Genomic DNA, 17,409 nt, shown 5'->3' with positions numbered 1-17,409 from the left:
GGAACTATAGCGGCGACTGCGCGGGCCTGGCACACCACAGCGAAGTGTCCCTTATTGCCGCGGGCCTTGCAAAGGGCGCTCCAGGCCGGGCAGCGTTGTCGGGGGTGTTTTGGCTGCCCACAGAAGTAACATTTGGGGCCCCCAGTGTTGGTTGGCTGCTGCGCGGCACAGGCGTGGGGTTGGCTGAGTGGGGTCCCCGATGGGGCGGCCGTCTGTGGAGTCCACGATGCGTAGGAGGGGTGGGCCAAATGGCCAGGGGTGTAGGCCTGGATGTTGCGCAAAGTGACCGTCAGCGAGAACGGTAGCTTTTTGGTTGCCACGAGATCGGCGTGGCCCCTTCTAAGAGGCGCTGGCGGATGTAATCGGACCCTATCCCCATAACAAAAGCGTTTCTCATGAGCAGGTTCTAGTGTTCCGTGGCTGTGACGGACTGACAGTCACAGACTCTGACTACGGGAATTAGAGCACGCCAGAAATCTTCCACTGACTCAGCAGGAAGTTGACTACGAGTGGAGAGGATGTGTGGCGTAGAGCGTGTTAGTAAGCTGAGCGTAGTTTTCCTTCAGTAGCGCAAGGCATCTTCGTAGGTCGGCGCGTCCTGGGTAAGTGGAAAGACGTTGGAGCTTAGCCGCGTGTAGAGGATCTGAATCTTCTGAGCTTCCGGAATTGGGTCTGGTGCAGACCTGATGTAAGCTTCGAACATGCTAGCCAATGTTCAAAGTCCTTTTTGGCGTTGCCTGATTGCGGATCCAGCTGCAGGCGATCTGGCTTGATGCGGAGATCCATCCTCTGAAAACTTTAGTGTAATAAGTTGATGCACGATCAATTACACAAAGACTAGAGTTGGATGCAATCGAGGCTTTATTACACGAAGGTGCGTGGCCTCCTACAGCAGCTGGTGATATTTATACACATTTATACTCCGCCTACTGGGCGGAGCCAGCAGGCAGGGAACTGCCACCGTACCTGTAGTACAGGGCCTTACCACAAAGCACCTCATATATACATCAGTGGTGACTACCTCAGGGGGAATATAGTAGCCAGCCCTTTAAGGGGTGATCTACTGAAGGGCCACGTGACCCGCTCGTCCAATTGGCAGTTAGTGCGCGGAATTGCTGAGCGGAGGCTTTTGCTCCATTCGATCCAGGAGGCAGACTGGCAGCATCGTGGCTGCACTATTGTGAAGGTTGCATGTTGTGTAAGTAAACGTTTGTTGTTTGTATCTAACTGGTGGAGGAGCCAAGTTACTACGGGCTGTGTGCCTGTTGGATTGCTGTTTTCAATTATGTCCAGTCCACCCTGCTACCACTGTTCTAATAGCTTTTCTCTTGAATTTCCCACAGGTTCATTCCCATAAGGAGAGGAAAGATCACCAATTCAGAACATTTCCATATCCGAGAGGCGTTTCTGTCCAATCCCCTTTTCCACGACACAAGATGGAACTGTTTGCTGTGCTTTGTATTGAAACCAGCCATTATGTTTCATTTGTGAAGTATGGGCCCGGCAAAGATTCCTGGCTTTTCTTTGACAGCATGGCTGACCGAATTGGTAATTTCTATTGATTGCACAAATTGGATTCTCGTCTTCCTCCCCTTCATTTGCATCCATATTTGACTAATTTAATCATTTGAACTTCCTGGTGGAGTAATCCAGAGCACCAATGCTCCAGGGGCAGCACGGTAGCATTGTGGATAGCACAATTGCTTCACAGCTCCAGGGTCCCAGGTTCGATTCCAGCTTAGGTCACTGTCTGTGCGGAGTCTGCACATCCTCCCCGTGTGTGCGTGGGTTTCCTCCGGGTGCTCCGGTTTCCTCCCACAGTCCAAAGATGTGCAGGTTAGGTGGATTGGCCATGATAAATTGCCCTTAGTAACCACAATTGCCCTTAATGTTGGGTGGGGTCACTGGGTTATGGGGATAGGGTGGAGGTGTTGACCTTGGATAGGGTGCTCTTTCCAAGAGCCGGTGCAGACTCGATGGGCCGAATGGCCTCCTTCTGCACTGTAAATTCTATGATAATCTATGATAATAATTCTCTGGCGACCAAATCCCACCATGGCACATCGATTGAAAAAAAATCTGGAATCAAAAGTCTAATGATGACCATGAAACCATTGTTGTTTGTTGTAAAATCCCATCTGGTTCACTAATGTCCTTTAGGGAAGGAAATCTGTCGTCCTTACCTGGTCTGGCCTACATGTGACTGCAGATCCACAGCAATGTGGGTGACGCTTTAAATATCCTCTAAAATGTCCCAGCAAGCCATTCAGTTGAAGGGCAATAGATTCAGGCCCAGCCAGTGATGCCCACATCCCATGAATGAATACAAAAAAATGTGTTCTCGAAGCGTGGGGTGGGTGGAAATGAGCTCACTGATAGTATTGAAGCTACTCTAATGATCAGCAGAATTAGCCACACGACAGTCTGGATGTGGGAGCTCTTTGCATATTTGTATTACCTCTAAATTCAAATTTAAAACTATACAAAGTAGAACTGATTTTCTGCATTGTGGAAATTAGGTCAGTGTTTACAACATCTCTTTGTAGCTTGCCCTTTTCTGAAATCCATACTTATTAGTTACTGAGCAATGAGCAGCTTTATTTGGTGGGACTGCTCATCTGATGGTGTATCAAATTGTGCCCTGCAGTGAAACTGTAGCTGTGGAACCTAAGGCAGATTTTACGTACTTGCTGAGTTAGATTCTCAAATCAGCTCATCGGACCTGTTCTTGTGGGCAATATGTAATATTTCCAATCCATTTATAACACAAACCAGTTTCTCCTGTACTCTGATATTCCCTTGAATATGTACTTTGACCGTACTAACCTGACTTCCTTGAAAGTAAGAGCTGTTTTTCCTGTGCCGTATTAGTCAACTACTATCTGACATCAGTCGTAAATCAGTCATTCCCGCCCTACAACTTAACACCTTCAAAACTGAAATCATCCTTTTTGACCCTTGAGCGCATCTGCTTATCCGTACTCTAAAAATGTTTCAACACATTTGGGTTCCATACCTTGCCCAGCAATAGATAAGAACATTAAGTTTGGTTTTCCTCAACAATAAATAATACACTCGCCTTGGAGTCAGACGTTGGTGGTTCAAGCTAAATCCCAGAGAGAATTTTGCATTATTGCAGGTGAGATCTTTCACATAGGACATTGAACTGGGGCTGCATCTGTCTGTTCACAATAATACCAAAAGCTAATAATTAAAAGCTAAGGAGGGGTAACTGGGTTCTGGGGATAGGGTGGAGGTGTGGGCTTAGGTAGGGTGCTCTTTCCCAGGGCTGGTGCAGACTCGATGGGCCGAATGGCCTCCTTCTGCACTGTAAATTCTATGATTCTATGGACATGGTAGCATAGTGGTTGGTACAGTTGCTTCACAGCTCCAGGGTCCCAGGTTCGATTCCCGGCTGGGTCACTGTCTGTGCGGAGTCTGCATGTTATCCCCGTGTCTGCGTGGGCTTCCTCCGGGTGCTCCGGTTGCCTCCCACAGTCTAAAGATGTGCGGGTTAGGTAGATTGGCTGTGCTAAATTGCCCTTAGTGTTCAAAATAAGGTTAAACGGGGGTTACAGGGATAGGGTAGATACGTGGACTTGAGTAGGGTGCTCTTTGTAAGGGCTGGTGCAGACTCGATGGGCCAAATGGCCTCCTTCTGCACTGTAAATTCTAATTCTATGAACCACCACTACCAGGAACATTAACTGGTCTCATGGCTGTTCCTGGGACCTTTGTATGCAAAGTGACAATGCATTTCTCTGCATTTCACAAATAATTTTTTGGATCTAAAGCTCTTTGACATGTCTTGAGGACAAAGACACTACTTTTATTTATTTCAATGAAAAAAATTCATTTTGTTAAAACCGAGAACGGAAGCCAAAAGCTCGTCAGTGTAATTTATTCTGCACTGATAGAGATTATTTTGAACATGTTGACCTTTGAGCAAAGGTGCTCTTCCTAATGGATGTTTTAAAGCTTTCCTGTCACATTTGTATTTGTCCTCCAGTTTGCTTTCTTGTCTTGCTCTCTGAGTTTGACTTGTATACGAATATTTTGTATACTTGAGTACAAAAATTATATAAATTCACAAACCGCTGCTTTCTACAGTGCAAGCATCAACTCCATTGTCTCATGCGCAAATTGACGCAAGGTTTGTTTCGCTAATCAGTCTGTTCTCCTTATTCTAGGTGAGGAGAATATTCCAGAGATAACAGATTGTCCACAAATAGGTGATTATCTGATGATGTCAGAGGACAAGCTGGCTTATGCAGACCTGAAGCAGCTTGATGGATTTGCTAAGAGACTGTTCTGTGATGCCTATATGTGCATGTATCAGAGCCCAAGGATGTGCTTGTATAAATGATTCACAACGGAATTCAAAAACCTTACAATGAAACTGCACCTTCCAGTAAATGATTGAAAGTAGTTGCATCTTCAGTGTTCCACATTCTCGTGTGGAGCAAATCATTCAGTGAGGAAAGAATGTTGGTTTGTCAAATGCTCCTGTACCATCTTTATAAAATAGTCTGCCCTGTACTATGAAACAACAAGGCAATCCGTTTTGACTTCTGAATTAAAACCTATTTTATGGGAATGTTGGATGCGATTAATTTTCACCCAGTGTTTGTATACTTTGGATTTATTGAGCCGGGAAATAAAACCAACAAAATGACGTGAATAGACTTTGGGAGGAGAATGCGGTAGCTCTGTTATAGAATGTAGCAGGCAAAAGAAATTGTTGACCATATGGTACTGGGCAATAGAGTAACAGCTGGACTTGCCGAGCAGCTTGCATGTCAGGAAATCAGATTATTTACTCATATAATCAGCATGTGACTACTGTAGGACTATCTTCCTTGAGGACAGGTTAAACATATAATTGCACCCACATATACACTATAAGAATGCTGCCAGGTGTAATTTTCTATTCCGATACATTTACTTATGCAGGAGATAAAGAACTTGAAACAAATTTATAACTTTACTGAAATATTACTTCTATTTTCCAAAGAAGCAGGTTTACTAATCTCCTTCCTAGTTTTACAGATTCTTTTGTGGGATGTGGCTATCTGTGATGGGCAAAAAATGCTTGCCTTAACAACAGTGGTTTATCTGACCATTTCACATTACAGTGAGTCTAGAATTACATACAGGCCAGATGGGATGAGGACAGCAGATTACTTTCCCTAAAGGGCAATAGTGAAGCCGGTGGGTTCTTATGACATTGAATGGCAGTACGGACTGGATGGGCTGAATGGCCTACTTCTGCTCGTAAGTCTTTTTTAAATTAAGGGGCAATTTAGAATGGCCAATCCACCTACCCTGCACATCTTTGGGCTGTGGGGGTTAGACCCACGCAGACACGGGGGGGGGGGGGGGGGGGGGGGGGGGGGGGGGAATATGCCAACTCCACAGACACACTGACCTGGGGCTGGGATCGAACTCAGGTCTTCGGCGCCGTGGGGCAGCAGTGCCAACCACTGCACCACCACGCCGCTCTTTCAGCTCGTACGTCTAATGGTCTTATTGTCACTATTACTGATCCTAACTATAATGGATAGAATGGCTTGCTTTACACACCCACAAAACATGGTGTTAAATTCATGAATTGAAATAGCTGGGAAATTGGGCATGACAGGCCCACAGTTTCCTGTGAAATCCAATTGTGCCAGGAACCAAAGTATCATCTCTTTGCTTTCTGATGGTCAGTGATCACCATCGCCTGGATGAGGGACGGCAATGTTTTTGTGGCGATGATCTGACTTCAGTGATGGGGAGTCCACTGCTTTATGTGATTAAATCAGTTAAACACTACTTTCCTTTTTGTAAGATTTCTCAATTTTTACTGGTGTTCTGAGGATCATTTTCAATTCATTCATTCCTCTATACTAATCGAGAAAGACTGCTGTTCCCTCAAATCTGGGTCCCACTGATTTATGATGACAAAGTCAAATTTCTTCTGTATAACTTGGCATTCACAGATTTTTACCAATGTTTTGGTGATAGTATGTAATGATTTCATCCGCCATTTGAGAAAAATAAACAGCAGTTTGGTTGTTGCTTTGTTGTGTATTTTCGTTTCACCCGTACCAAGAAGCAATAGAATCCCAGTTTGCCATTCACAAATCTCCATGAAGAGCAAAGGAAAGTAAATATCAATAACAAAATGAGAAAACAAAAAGAACCCAACAGGGTTAAGTACAAAACACAATCTAGAAAAGCAACCCCCCATACCCCCGCTCTACATAAATAATAAATTAACATTAACACCCCGACTTAACACAACAGGTATATACACCCCCTCAGACCCTTCAGTGTAAATAACAAAAACAATAATAAAGTTTAAACCCCCCCCCCCCCCCCGGGCTGCTGCTGCCATTGACCAATGTCTATCGTTCTGCCAGAAAGTCTAAGAACGGTTGCCACCACCTAAAGAACCCTTGTACCGACCCACTCAAGGTGAATTTTACCCTCTCCAATTTAATGAACCCTGCCATATCACTGATCCAGGATTCCACGCTTGGGGGCCTCGCATCTTTCCACTGAAGAAGAATCCTTCGCCGGGCTACCAGGGACGCAAAGGCCAGAATACCGGCCTTTTTCGCCTCCTGCACTCCTGGCTCCTCTGCCACTCCAAATATTGCGAGCCCCCAGCCTGGTTTGACCCTGGATCCTACCACCCTCGACACCGTCCTTCCAAAATTCCTCCAGCGCTGGGCATGCCCAGAACATATGGGTGTGATTTGCTGGGCTCCCTGAGCACCTAACACACCTGTCCTCACCCCCAAAAAACCGGCTTATCCTTGTCCTGGTCATGTGTGCCCTGTGCAGCACCTTAAACTGTATGAGGCTGAGCCTCGCGCACGATGAGGAAGAGTTCACCCTCCCCAGGGCATCTGCCCACGTCCCTTCCTCAATTTCCTCTCCCAACTCCTCCCTTTTACCTCCACCACCGAGGCCTCCTCCTCCTGCATCACTTGGTAAGTTTCCGAGATCTTCCCCACTCCAACCCCCCCCCCCCCCCGAGAGCACCCTGCCCTGTACTGTGTGTGACAGTAGCCACGGGAATTCCACCACCTGCCGTCTGGCAAACGCCCTTACCTGTAAGTACCTGAAGGTGTTCCCCGGGGGGAGCCCGTACTTCTCCAGCTCACCCAGGCTCGCGAACTTCCCGTCCACAAACAGCTCACCCAACTTTCGTATCCCTGCCCTGTGCCACCCCAAAAACTTTCCACCTGTTCTTCCTGGGGCGAACCGATGGTTCCCCCGTAATGGGGTCCACGCCGAGGCCTCAACTTCCCCCCCCTGTGCACCCTCCACTGCCCCCAAATTTTGAGGGCCGCCACCACCACCGGGTTTGTGGTATACCTCCTTGGAGGGAGCGGCAGCGGCGCCGTTGCCAGCGCCTCCAGACTCGTACCCACACAAGATGCCATCTCCATCCTCTTCCATGCAGCCCCCTCCCCCTCCATCACCCACTTGCGCACCATCGTCGCATTGGCGGCCCAATAGTACCCACAGAGGTTGGGCAGCGCCAGACCCCCCTATCTCTACTCTGCTCCAGGAGCACCCTTCTCACACTCGGAGTCCCTCGCGTCCACACAAACCCCATTATACTCCTGTTAACCCGCCTGAAAAAAGCCGAATTCCCAAAGAATCCTCATTACCTCCGGCATTCCTCCCACCGGGTCCGCCACATACAGCAGCAGGTCGTCCGCATAAAGTGACACGCTATGCTTCCCCTCCCTTGCCTCATTAAAGGTCCTGACTAACAGCGAGCCCAACAGGTCCATATATTTTTTAGAGACTTCGACCAGGAAACCGTCTGGCCCCGTGCCTTCTCCGCCTGCATGCTTCCTATCCCTTTGATCAGCTCCTCCAGCCCAATCGGGGCTCCCAATCCCGCCACCAGTCCCTCTTCCACCTTTGGAAACCTCACTTGGTCCAGGAAGCGGCCCATCCCTCCCTCCTCCCGTGGGGGCTCGGATCGGTACACTTCCTCGTAAAAGTCCCTGAAGACCCCATTGATGCCAACCCCACTCCGCACCGCATTCCCTCCCCTGTCCTTAAGTCCCCCGATTTTCCTAGCTGCATCCCGCTTCCGAAGCTGATGTGCCAGCATCCGGCTTGTCTTTTCCCCATACTCGTAAATTGCCCCCTGGGCCTTCCTCCACTGCACCTCCGCCTTCCTGGTGGTCACCAGGTCAAATTCGGCCTGGAGGCTACGCCTCTTCCTCAACAATCCTTCCTCAGGCTCCTCCACATACCTCCTGTCTACCCTCACCATCTCCCCCACCAGCCTCTCCCTCTCCCCCCACTCCCTCCACTCCTTGTGGGCCCTAATGGAGATCAGCTCTCCCCTCACCACCGCCTTCAGTGCCTCCCATATCATCCCCACTCGGACCTCACCGTTGTCGTTGGTCTCCAAGTATCTCTCTATACTTCCTTGGACCCGCTCGCTCACCTCCTCGTCCGCCAACAGCCCCACCTCCAAGCGCCATAGCGGGCGCTGGTCCCTCTCCTCCCCCATCTCCAAGTCCACCCAATGCGGGGCGTGGTCCGAAATGGCTATTGCCGAATACTCAGTATCCTCTACTCTCGCTATCAGCGCCCTACTCAAAATGAAAAAGTCGATTCGGGAATAAGCCTTATGGACATGTGAGAAGAATGAAAATTCCCTAGCCCCTGGCCTTGCAAATCTCCAAGGGTCCACCCCTCCCATCTGGTCCATAAACCCCCTCAGCACTCTAGCCGCAGCCAGCTTCCTACCCGTCCTAAACCTGGAGCGATCCAGTGCAGGATCCAGCACCGTGTTAAAGTCTCCCCCCATTATCAGGCCCCCCACTTCCAAGTCTGGGATCCGACCCAACATACGCCACATAAAACCCGCATCGTCCCAGTTCGGGGTACACACATTGACCAGTACCACACTCTCTCCCTGCCACTTACCACTTACCATTATGTACCTACCGCCATTATCTGCCACAATGCTCGACGCCTCGAATGACACCTTCTTTCCCACCAAGATCGTCACCCATCGATTTTTGGCATCCAGCCCCGAGTGAAACACCTGACCTACCCACCCTTTCCTCAATCTTACCTGGTCTGCCACCTTCAGGTGTGTCTCCTGAAGCATAACCACATCTGCCTTGAGCCCCTTCAGGTGCGCGAACACGCGTGCCCGCTTAACCGGCCCATTCAGTCCCCTTACATTCCAGGTTATCAGCCAGATCAGGGGGCTACCCGCCCCCCCTCCCCCGCCGACCAGCCATGACACCTCCTCGGCCAGCAACGCGCCCCACACCTGGCCCGTTCCCCACAGTGGCATACCCCCGTCTCGACCCCCCCCCCCCCCCCCCCCCCCCCAACCGGCTGGGACCCATCCTGGCTGATTTACTCCCCCCATTGCACTTCCACAAGTCAGCTGACTCCTGCTGACCCTGGCCACTCCCGCCTCTCCTTTGACTCCTCCCATTGTGTGGCACACCCTCCTCTCCCGTTCCCCATCCATAGGCTCTCCCCCTCCCCCTTGCATTCTAAGCGCGGGAAACAACCCTCGCTTCCCTGCCCCAGCCCTGCTCCCTCCAATCTTCAGTGCGGGAAAAAGCCCGCGCTTTCCACCTACCAGGCCCCGCCACCTCTGACGCAGCTCCTTTTACAGGCCCGGTCCCCTCACCCCCGACTTGGGCCTCCCCCTCCCCCACGGGGCCCCATCTCACCGCTGGCCACCACCCCTGTTCCGTTTACCTACCCCCCTCCAAGAGCCCACCCGACCAACCCAACCAAAACAGTGCCCAACCCGCCCCAGCCACCTCACCGACCCGAAAGAGAAAAACACAGAGAAAAAGAAACCCAGAGCAATACAAAGGCCCCCCCCCCTCGAAAAAAAATAAACATAACATATCAACTGCAGTCCCCAATCGCCCATCCCGACCCTCAATCTGTGTCCAACTTCTCAGCCTGAACAAAGGCCCACGCCTCTTCCAGAGACTCAAAATAATGGTGCCGGTCCTTGTAGGTAACCCACAGTCGCGCTGGCTGCAACATGCCAAACTTCACCCCCTTCCTGTGCAGCACCGTCTTCGCTCGATTGTACCCGGCCCTCCTCTTCGCCAGCTCTGCACTCCAGTCCTGGTATATTCGAACCTCTGTGTTCTCCCACCTGCTGCTCCTCTCCTTCTTGGCCCACCTGAGCACATACTCCTGATCGACGAACCGATGGAACCCCACCAGCACTGCCCGCGGAGGCTCGTTAGCCTTGGGCCTCCTCGCCAGCACTCTATGGGCCCCTTCCAGCTCCAGGGGCCCCTGGAAGGACCCCGCTCCCATCAGCGAGTTCAACATGGTGACCACATAGGCCCCCACGTGTGGCCCCCACCAGCCCCTCCGGGAGGCCCAGAATCCGCAGATTCTTCCGCCTTGACCGATTCTCCATCTCCTCAACTTGCTCCTGCCATTTCTTGTGGAGCGCCTCCACCTTTACCGCCAAGCCTAAGATCTCGTCCTCATTGTCAGAGATCTTTTGTCGAGCCTCGCGGATCGCCACCCCCCTGGGCCGTCTGTGTCTCCAGCAGCTTATCAATAGAAGCCTTCATCGGCTCTAGCAGGTCCGTTTTAATCTCTCTGAAGCAGCGCTGTATACCCTCCTGCTGCTCCTCCGCCCACTGCATCCACGCTGCCTGGTCTCCGCCTGCCGCCATTTTGTCCTTCTTCCCTCGCACCTTCCTCGGGTCCACCACCACCTTTTTTGTCGCCCCGCTCCTAGTTGAAGCCATATACTGACGGGGAGCTGTTAAAGACTTCCTCCCACACCGGGAAACGTCGAAAAAGTGCTGTTGGGGGCCCTGAAGAGCCCAAAAGTCCGTTTTTGCGGGAGCCGCCGAATGTGCGACTTAGCTCCGCATAGCCGCGACCGGAAGTCAGAGCAAAGGAAAGTTAGAGGATGCAACAACTTTGTCCAGCATTACAAAGCTGGGTGCAGAGCTGTAGAAGAATAAATGTTCCTGCTCTCTTGGTGGAGGAACTGTACTTGTGAATATTGTATGCAAAGGGGCTGACAAACAGGAAAAACTACACACGTATTTCACTTGTGTTAGATTTCACATCATTAAGAAGTTTTTTAAATTAATTATTTAATTACACTTTTTTTTGAGAACTTTGACTTCCAGCATTGGATTTGTTTTTGCCATTTCATGTTGAGAGCAAGTTTAATTCACCTCAGAGCAGGCAGTAGCTACTGTACAAAAATGTTCAGCAACTTAGTCACTTGATTGCAATGTTGCCTTTTTAGTGCATTTAGAGAAATAAAGCAAGAAATGGTTAATGACTTGCTCCCATTGATTTATTTCTATAAAATGTTTATCACAAAGAAATATCAGAGCAGGAAATGAAGCTTGGTGTAGTGAGCTGTACAATTAGTTAAGCGATGCCAACAGCGCAGGTTGAATTCCTGTACCGGCCAAGGTATTCATGAAGGCCCCACCTTCTCAACCTTGTCGCTGGGCTGAGGTGCAGTGACCCTCGGGTTAAAACACCACCAGTCAGCTCTCTCTCAAAGGAAAGAGCAGCACATGGACCCTCTGGGACTGTGGCAACATTTTAATTTCTAATCAGCTGTGATCTAATTGAATGGCTCTTGTTCCTTTAGTTATGGTAAAGCGGATTGCTGCCTTGTGATGGCCTTGTTAAACCAGCTCATCTTTCACCTCCCTCAACTTCAGACACTCTTGCTCCCATTAAATACCTTGTTCTGATGATGAATCCGCGCTAGTCCTCTCCACAGATGCTAACTAATATCCTATTTCCAGCAAATTGTGTTTTTCGTAAAGCAACCAAGTATTAAATGTCACACACTGAACACCTTCTCTCTGCAGACATTTCATATTATCACCATTAATTAAAGTTTGAAAAATTACAGCTAGAGATCAATGGGGCACATCATGAGCCTCGTGAGGATCAGTCCCAATGGTTACTGGATAGAGAAACAACAAAGATGGAAATGGGATGAATTAGAATCAAATTAGAGAGGAGAAATAAAGAGTGAAAAATTTTTGACAACGGGTCATCCGGACTCGAAACGTTATCTCTTTTCTCCTTACAGATGCTGCCAGACCTGCTGAGATTTTCCAGCATTTTCTCTTGGTAGCAAAGCAGCATAGTTTGTACAGCAATTGCTGGCAATTTACAACTCTTGGTTCATCTTTTTCTTGCCACACAAATTGCTGCTCTTTCGGCATCAGTAGCGGCAGACGCCATGAACACGCCAATATTTTTCCAGTCTTTGGGTCTTTAATTGAGGGAATAAAACTTGAATGCAAGCTCAGTCAAATAGTAGGTTTTAAAGAGCATCATGGAGGAGTAAAAGTGGTCAAATTAAATAATACAGCCTACCAGTAGGACTGCCTGATTGCTCACCGGCAAGAATTGCAAGTAAATTAATGGTTGTAGCACAAGGATATGAATAGTATCTCATTGATCTTCCCTATCTGTTTGTCTTCCTTAAACCTCTCCCAACTTCAGGGCCCTCCTTAAAACCCGCCTTTCCCAAGCGTTCAGACATCCCTCCTGGTATCTCTCTGAAGCCTACTTATAACAATAAGCGATTTGCATTTCATTTTTTTTTTTTTCCTTTGCCTCAGCATTCATTTTTGTCTGATTATATCTCTGATTTTGACATAACATGTACTTTTAAATTTAAGATTTTCTGTTATCGATTACACGAGCTATGTTCAAACACTAGCATGTTCTGTTACCTTACCTTTGTGCCATTATTAGCACCTTCTTTAGTCTTTACCACTACCGTTAAAACTCCTTTTCTCTTGCGTCCATGACACCTTTGTCAATCTTTCCTGAGCTCCCATCTAGTCCTGACCTATTCTGGTCCACCCATCCCCCATCCCCCCACCCCCCCCTCCAGCAATATAATCAATCACACTTCGGCCCCTCTTCAGCTCTGGGGCCAGATAGAATCAAAATGTTAACTCGGTTTCTCGCTCCACAGATGCTGCCAGTCCTGCTGAGTCTTTCCAGCCATTGTATTTCATATTTACAGCATCTGCAGCATTTTGCTTTTATGTACACACATTAAGTTGTTCCTTTATTCTACTGTTTTATGCCCATCCAGCTGTACAAGGGGATTTGATAGAGATGGGGAGAATCTGCAAGAGGTTGGTATCCAGGGCGGGATCTACTGGCCGCTTTGCGCCCAAACTCTTCCGGGATCTACCCGACTCGCCGTGCCTCATTAGATCTAATGGAATCTTGCGAGACATCACGATCTGAATTTCTCCCATTGTGGGCAGGTTCAGTATTTGGCAAATCTGCATATTAGAGTGAACAGCTATTCACTCTAAAATACAGTTCGCCAGATCTATGCCAGGCTTTGGGATCTAACCCCTTCACCTCGGAGACCTCAGGCGAGCGCCGTTCAGTACTGTTCCTCACAAATGGGGACCAGACGGAACGACATTTGGAGGGGTCACCCAGGGGACCGAAGGTTCCCCCAGTGGTTGCCCTCTGGGCAGGGTGGCACCCTGGCACTGCTGGTGCCACCCAGGCACCTTGGCAGAGCCACTTGGGTGCCACCCTGGCACTGCCCAGGTGGCACTAAGATGCCAGTCTGGCATTTTTCCTGCACCAGGTATCGGGCCTGGATGTGCCCTGCCCATGAGGTGGGGTGCGGGGGAGCTACAGCAGCATTGCTCATAGACTCCAGTGAATCCCTAGTGCAGGAGACCATTCGGTCCATTGAGTCTGAACCGGTTCTCTGAAAGAGCACCCTATCTAGGCCCAATCCACTGCACTATCCCCATAACCCCACCTAACCTGCACATCTTTGGACTATTTAGCATGGCCAATCCACTTAAGCTGAACATCTTTGGACTGAGAGGGGAAACTGGAGGAAACTCATGGAGACATCGGGAGGACGTGCAAACTTCATACAGTCACCCAAAACCAGAATCAAATAGGGGTCCCTGGCGCTGTGAAGCAGCAGTGCTAACCACTGTGCCACCCATGTTCTGCAATGAGACCTGGGTGTAGCTGCAATGGTCAAAAGATTTCTGATTGGATATATTTTCATTATACAAAATACTCATGATGACATTAGCAGATTCATCAAATGCGGTTTTAAGTCAATCTTCCCTTCTACAAATGTTCATTTTCATCCTAAATCAACTTTGCCAGTGCAATGAAGCACTGCTGTAAAAATATTATAACTAACCCTCTGCTCCCTTTATTCCTTCAATACTATTTTTACCTCAAGCAACATTCCCCTTTATTAGGGTTGTTACGATTGTTTTGGTGCATGAACAAAGCAATGGAATTTAGAGCTGGCCACTCAATAATTTCGTTGAAAAAAAGCAGTGGGGAATAAACTGTAGTAGGGTACAATGGAAGGAAAAGAAAACATAGCAGCTTATCATCTCCTTAGAATGTCTAAAATAACCTCACAGCCAATTAGTTACTTTCCAGGTGCAATGTTACATAGGCAATTGTCCGATTTGCACAAAGGAGAAACTCAGAAACTGCAAACGAGATTAAAAATCTAGTAAATCTGTAGTTGCGATATTGGCTGAGGAAGGAATGTTGGTCAGGATGATAAATACTTGCTCTTCCAACAGGCTGTGGCATTGGGTGCTTCACATCAGTCAGAACAGGCAGAGACACTTTCGTTTTATAACTCATCTGAGGGATGGCACCTTCAACAATGCAGCATTCTCTTGGACAAAGTCATCCAGACTCGAAACATTAGCTCCCTTCTCTCTCCACTGAGGCTGTCAGACCTGCTGAGATTGTCCAGTATTTTCTGTTTTTGTTTCAGATTCCAGCATCTTGCAGTAATTTGCTTTTATATTCTTAGCATTACCTTGATGTCAACCTGAATGATGTGATCCACTTCAATACTGCCACATGAACCTACAACTTTTAATTAGAAAGCAGGTCACCCTGTAAACTGGTACTTTAATAATAATCTCATGGAGCCACAGCCACAGAATAAAATTACATCGCAGATAAAGGATTAGACAATTGTCACATTCAGATTAGTCCTGCATTGTCATTTTGCGTATTTTCAATTTTGAGTTAGAAACAGGAGTAGGCCATTCAACCTCTTGAGCCTGTCCCATTTAATGAGAACATGGCTGATCTGTGGCCTACCTTCATACACCTGCCTTTGGCCCAATCCTTTAATATCTTTGCTCATCAAAAATCTATATCTCAGATTTAAAATTAACAACTGTTCCAGCTTCAACTGCTGTGGGAGAGTATTTCAAACCTCAATCATTCTTTGCGTGAATAAATTCTTCCTCATACATCTCCTGAATGGTCTGGCCCTAATTTTTAGAATGTCCAACCAGTGGGAATAGTTTATCTTTATCTACCCTGGCTGTCCCTGTTAATATCTTGAAGACTTCGATCAAACACCCTTAACCTCCTAAATTCTAGCAAAAACAGAACTAAATTAGTCTCCTCTTAACTTAACCCCTGTAGTCCAGGTTATTCTTTTTGCAAACTTACACTGCACTCCCTCCAAGGCCTATGTATCCTTCCTAAGGTGTGGTGCCCAGAACTGCTCACAGTATTCCAAGTGGGGTCTAACCAGGGTTTTGTATAGCTGCAGCATAACCAGTCTTTATATTCCAATCCTCTAGATAAAAAGGCGAGCATTCCATTAGCCTTTTGGATTATTTCATTAGTTTCAAGGCGGTAAATCACTCTATTAACTGTAAAACAAAGGAGCAAGATTTTTCAGAATTGAATCATGTAATCAAAGTAAATTGTATTTTAATTTTGATATATACACTATGTTAATGCGCAACACAGGATACAATATGCAAGAACATCTTTAAATTGAATGGAATATTTCCCCACTTGTTTTTGCAAGGCCACAACAGCAGCCATCAGCATGGTTCCACCGCCCTGAACCAGGAACACATCCGTGAGGGATAGGGCTGTCCTCTTCCCCCCAGAAAGGCCTCCCTAATGCACAGAATCTCTAAATTATACCTGAGCTCAAGACAGCCCGGCTAACTATATAGCTGTGGTTCAAACTCCAGCTTAGTGAAATGAGAAGGTGCAACTAAGTCTGTTTAAACTCAAAACCCATGGGGAAACGTTGATTCTTCGCATGTTGCATCCTGTAGCGCCACCATCGCAGAGATCAGCGGCAAACATGGACAAAGCACAATCCCATCACTTTCCACTTCTCTTGCCCAAAACTAAACGCCTCCATTCCTCATATTTTCGGTCCCTTGACAGCAGGTCAGGTGGGTGCAGCAGGTGGGTGCTGAATTTATTACAAACAGCTGCCCAAGACTCCCCACCCACATCTTGCCCTTCAGTCTTAAAATAAAAATTCTCCAGATTATCTGAAGGTTGCTAACTACCCTAGCTCTGCATCAAACTGAACAAAACCAACAAAAGCAGTGAAGTGTTTTAGTGATTGCAGCAAACCCGAAGTCAAGTCAGTTGAAACACAGACTTACACATTGTCAGAAAGCAACACTGGAAAAAAAGTCTGCAGACCCACAGATTGTGTAAGAAGAAAATGGGGCATAGCAATAAGAATACTGACCATGACACCCAGGGGCTAAGCAGAACTTGAACATTCAAATATATAGCTATGCTCTTGTAAGATTATTGAAATAACATTTTAGTCACCTCTAGTTCTATATGCAGGTACACCTACTACACTGTCCTTCAGCAAAAATGCAATCTAGTTGACCACTCATATCGCATATCTACTGGCCCCACTGTCTTATTTATAAAGTTTTGCAGTCTACTTAAAAATATATTTTATCAAGATAAGCTAAAAGAACTGAGACGCCACTTTAGAGATGCAATTTGATTGAGGTTTATAAGATGTTGCAGGGAATAAATGTTTGGGGGTTGGTAGTTTGTTCCAATAGGTAGGAGAGGACCACTGGTCACAAGTTTAAGACATACAAGGCCAGTTCTTGGTTAGGAGGGGGCTATTTTTTGCCAGAGAATAGTGGAATGAATAATTGCCTTGTCTGGTGGACGACAATTCACCGAGTTCATTCAAGCGAGAGTTGGGCCCATTTCTGCCGGGGGCAGAGTTTGCTCCTTACAAACGGGAGCAACAGCAAGGCATTATCAGGGCCAGTGATCTCCTTGTACCAAGTTTGATCAGGTAGGAAGTGTCATAGACTATTTCCAATACATTCTCTTCCCCAAATTGGCATGGGTTTTAAAATCCAGTTTTGCACCTCTCCCAGGTCACAAGTTTTATTTTTAAAAACTGAACAGGGAGCGTAGATGTTGCGATGGGTACCACAATTATGAATCAGGCTGTACGGATCAGAGGATCTTTTTGCCGTCCATCAACGTTTGGATATATTGCGTAGTCAGTAAAAGATAGATGGCCTCAAAGCTTTGGAAATATTG

The 17,409-nt window shown here is 47.6% G+C and overlaps 1 protein-coding gene across 4 annotated transcripts in view; it reads left to right on the top strand.

Moving 5' to 3' along the window:
- The window catches only part of cyld2 (cylindromatosis (turban tumor syndrome) 2), a 75,970-nt gene extending 69,907 nt beyond the window's left edge, over positions 1-6,063 (top strand). For all 4 annotated transcript variants that reach the window (XM_072515166.1, XM_072515164.1, XM_072515167.1 and 1 more), the window contains 2 exons: positions 1,344-1,548; positions 4,191-6,063. In XM_072515166.1, coding sequence (XP_072371267.1) covers positions 1,344-1,548; positions 4,191-4,366 — 381 coding nt within the window. In that variant the 3' untranslated portion in view covers positions 4,367-6,063. The remainder of the gene's footprint in view (positions 1-1,343; positions 1,549-4,190) is intronic.
- Positions 6,064-17,409: the final 11,346 nt, after the last annotated feature.

This window comes from Scyliorhinus torazame, chromosome 8, assembly GCF_047496885.1.
Source record: "Scyliorhinus torazame isolate Kashiwa2021f chromosome 8, sScyTor2.1, whole genome shotgun sequence".
NCBI classification, from domain to species: Eukaryota; Metazoa; Chordata; class Chondrichthyes; order Carcharhiniformes; family Scyliorhinidae; genus Scyliorhinus; species Scyliorhinus torazame.
Note: the sequence above shows the minus strand (reverse complement) of the source record. Positions and strands in the feature narration are given on the sequence as shown.